The 3,866-nt window shown below is 29.8% G+C and overlaps 1 protein-coding gene across 1 annotated transcript in view; it reads right to left on the reverse strand.

The window, feature by feature from the left end:
- The window catches only part of LOC136796943 (enolase-phosphatase E1), a 125,744-nt gene extending 122,194 nt beyond the window's left edge, over window positions 1–3,550 (reverse strand). Inside the window, exon 1 of the mRNA XM_067052149.1 lies at window positions 2,437–3,550. Coding sequence (XP_066908250.1) covers window positions 2,437–3,529 — 1,093 coding nt within the window. The 5' untranslated portion in view covers window positions 3,530–3,550. The remainder of the gene's footprint in view (window positions 1–2,436) is intronic.
- Window positions 3,551–3,866: the final 316 nt, after the last annotated feature.

The following is a 3,866-nucleotide window of genomic DNA, read 5'->3' on the forward strand; positions in this document are numbered from 1 at the left end:
TAAATTATTATTATTATTATATTTCACTGATTTGTAAAAAACTCTATGAGTTTTGAGAAAATCAGTTTTGTACGAGAGATATCGTTACTTTGTTCTAATTACCTGTAAATTTATTTTTACTTTATGTGTTCCCAGTAATTTATATTGACTCCAAAGGCTAATAAATTAAAAAAATTAATATAATTTGTTTGTATTCCTTTTCTAAAAAATCCTGTATATTTATATCGTTTTAAATAATCATGTAGAAAATTAAGAAATTTAATTATTTAAATATTCTCAAAGTACGTTGCCTTGATACTTTATTGCTAAACCCCTAGGAGCACTTTAAAATTTTTATATATTTTTTGAAGAAATTTTAGGGTAAGTAAAATCGTGTTAGGAATATTACTTTTGTTTTTTATGTAAACACAAGTTTAAGAATACGAATTCGGGTGATAGTATATGTACCAAATAATTTAAATTATATTATAATGAATTTATACTTACAAATAAACTTATTGTAATATTTTTTCGTCTTTTATTTAAAATTGTTTTATAATGATATAAAATTACTTTACAGGCTAATTAATTCAGAAATCAATTACTTTGAATTTATTAGTAATCATTTTTTCTTTTTTTATAATTTTAGCAACAGCAAACTTATAACTCTATAAGTTTTAAAAATCCAGTTTCGTAAGAGAGATATTTAAAAATCGTTACTTTGTTGATATCCCTTCCTAATTTCCTGTAAATTCGATTATTAAAGAAATAGTTAATTTTTTATGACATTTTAGTCGGTTAGCGGAGAGCTTGGAAAAATTTTTGAATAAATAAATTCATAAAAAATATAAACAAACAACATAAAATTAAATAATGATTACTTATTTACATTTCATTTATGTACAAATTTGTATAAATACATTAAATTACATACCGTTTTAAGTGACTTTTCTTTCAAACATAAGATTACATGAATAATTTTTTTTTTGTAATTTCACAAACCATGATATAAAAATTTAAAAAAAATTTTTTTTTTCAATTTACACTTCTTATATGAACAAGGGAAATTTTTTTGTAAAATGAGTTTATAAGAACTAAAACCATGTTTTACAAACTTAAATATTGTTTTATTTAATTGCTTGTAACAAAATTCAAATAAATGCTAACCGATTAATTAGCTACTAATATTTAAACAAATAAAATTAGATTTCGATTAGTATCGATTCATGATTAACTTCCATCCTCTTGATTGAACCAAACTTCGTGAATAATCTACCACGCTTCCTGATTAATTAATTCCGGACAAGTTTTACCACGAATTCACTGATCCTACCCCCTTCTACCAACCGCCTACTTTCATCAGCTGATGCGCCGAAACCCTGCATTACGGCCAATGCTTTGATTTATTATTAAATAAATATTAATATCTAGCATTTACTTAAATATCAAAACCTTATTTTAAAAAAGTTTCATATTTTTAGAAAAAAAAAACTTATATGTACATAATGCTTTAGCGAATTATACATGAATATTTTTCAAAAATATTCTACATTTTAACGAAAAAACACAAATAAATATTTTCATAGTCTCTTTATTTTTATTGGAGAATTATAATTTAAAAAATTAAACGAGCATATTCCTGCCATAGAAATTCATATTTTTATTATATCGATTAATTAAATAAATATATAAACATTTTAAGTAATATTTCGATGTTTTGCGCATGCCACACAAGCTCTCTCTTACCCCCTTCATTCATAGAAGGCCGTAGTAATGTTTGTTTATATTCAGGATTTGAGGACGGAGAGGCCATACTCAGAAGAATTTTTTGAATGTAACTTACCAGATTATTTAAAAAACGTGGAAAATATTTTTTAAAAAAAGTTTTAAAGTACCAGAGCATATCACAATTTAGTTTTTTAACACTGTAATTGAAAATCCTTAAAATTATAAAAAGAAGAAAATATATTCTAGGCTACATAAAAATATATAACTAGTGCTAAATAAAGTAAAATACTCAATGATTTTATTCTAATAACTAGTTCTTTGGCTTAGCTTCACTCTACTTACTCCTACTTCCCGAATAAATATCATAAAAAATAATCATGGCACATTTATAATAAAAAAAACATGTGAAACTAGTTTAATAGAATTATACTTAATATATTTAATTATTCCTATGAATATTCCGTGAGGAATTGGTCTAAAATAAAACAAATAATGTACCATATTTAAAGATTGGAGAACTCTGAATAAAACTTAGGAAGAATTAAATTTTAAAAAAATAGGAATAGAAAGACGATATATCCAAAGAATGTATTGTTTTGTTCAGGTTTTGAAACCTCTTTTAAAGGCATTATGGGTAATACTAATAACATGTTGCTATATAATATTAAATACTCTTTCTACTCTTAATTATTAAATTGAATATTTATTATAAATTAAAATAAATATTACCTGAGAAGGGATGAATGCAGTAGTCTTTGTAACCATCGGGAGGGCTAAGGGTGAGCTGGTCCACGAATTCAACCGGAGGATCGAAAGGTGCCAGGTCCAGGCTCCTGAGTTCCTCTTCTTCCTCATCTTCTTGGTCGGCATAGCAATAGTCGCCGCCTCCACAGTCACACTCACCGCCCCCGCATTCCTCACGGATGAGAATAACGTAATCGGCCTCGAAGAATTTGTTCAATGATTCGTCGAATTGTACCTTATATTTCTTTCTTTTCTTGGACGAAGCTCTCTTGAGAGCGGATTTCGGCTTGGACTCCGGTTCGTGCTTCATGTGGCCCCCGTCGGAGACTGGCCTATTGATCTCCAAAGGCCACCCTCCGCGCAGCTTTTCCTCTATCGATCCCTCCACTTTCCCGCCCGTATTTGAATTTTCCGCTGGTTTTATCTTCGCCCCTTTCTCTCCCTTTTCGAGAACAACCTGATTCCTGTATTCACCGATCCTTTTTGTTTCTCCTACCAGTCTCTTGTAGTCATGATAACTACGTATTCTAGGCTCTTCTACAGTATCCTCTTCTTTTTCTTCCCCGTTTTCTTGTTCTTCCAATTGACCAAGGTATTCGTGTTCTTCTTCTTCACACATTTGCTCCAATTGTTCAAACTGTTCGAGTTCAGACTTCTCTAAGTCGGAGTCATTACCCGAATCTTCTTCTTCCTCTTCTTCTTCAATCGTATCTAAACAACTCCAATTGAACTCTGTCCTGCCTTCAAAATCTTCACAATCTTCAAAAATATCGTCCTCTTCAACAGGTTTTTCTTCAGAACTTTCGCTGTCGGATTCTTTTCCGGAATCACTAGAATCCTTTTTCACTTTTGCTTCCTCGATTCTTACTTCCCCTTTCTTGACGACAACTGTCATAACAATCTCTTCCTTGAGAGAGATCTCGAACCTTTCTTCGGTCTGAGTAGATTTCGTGCCTCGTTCGGCAAAGTCTTCGGCCCCCGAATCTTCCGGACTCACTAGCGGAGCTCGGGGGCTAAGAGAAGAAGTGTCAGTGATATCTTCTAGGTCCAGTTCCGGACCCAGGTCAACCTGCCACATTACTTTCGTCGTTTCATCACCTGAAAAAAAATCAGTATTAAAATTAATATTAGAATATTTAGTTTAAAATCACTAAGTTTAAAAATTTACTTAAGTTAAAATCACATCTCTTATTTTTAGGTAGTGATTGATTCTAAAATTTTCCATAAAATATGCAGTAAAATGTTTTAGAATACACAATGCACAAGTCTAAATATGCTATTTTTTTATATTTCATGTTAATTTACACATAAATAAAGCTTAATAATTTTAATAAAAGTAATTCTTTTCTAATGTCATAATACGTAAGGGGTTGTTAAGACAGTTATGACTAAAAAATTATGAGCTGATAAAACGT

Source organism: Halyomorpha halys, unplaced genomic scaffold, assembly GCF_000696795.3.
Source record: "Halyomorpha halys isolate HHAL.00 unplaced genomic scaffold, Hhal_1.1 Scaffold26.1, whole genome shotgun sequence".
Classification (NCBI taxonomy): domain Eukaryota; kingdom Metazoa; phylum Arthropoda; class Insecta; order Hemiptera; family Pentatomidae; genus Halyomorpha; species Halyomorpha halys.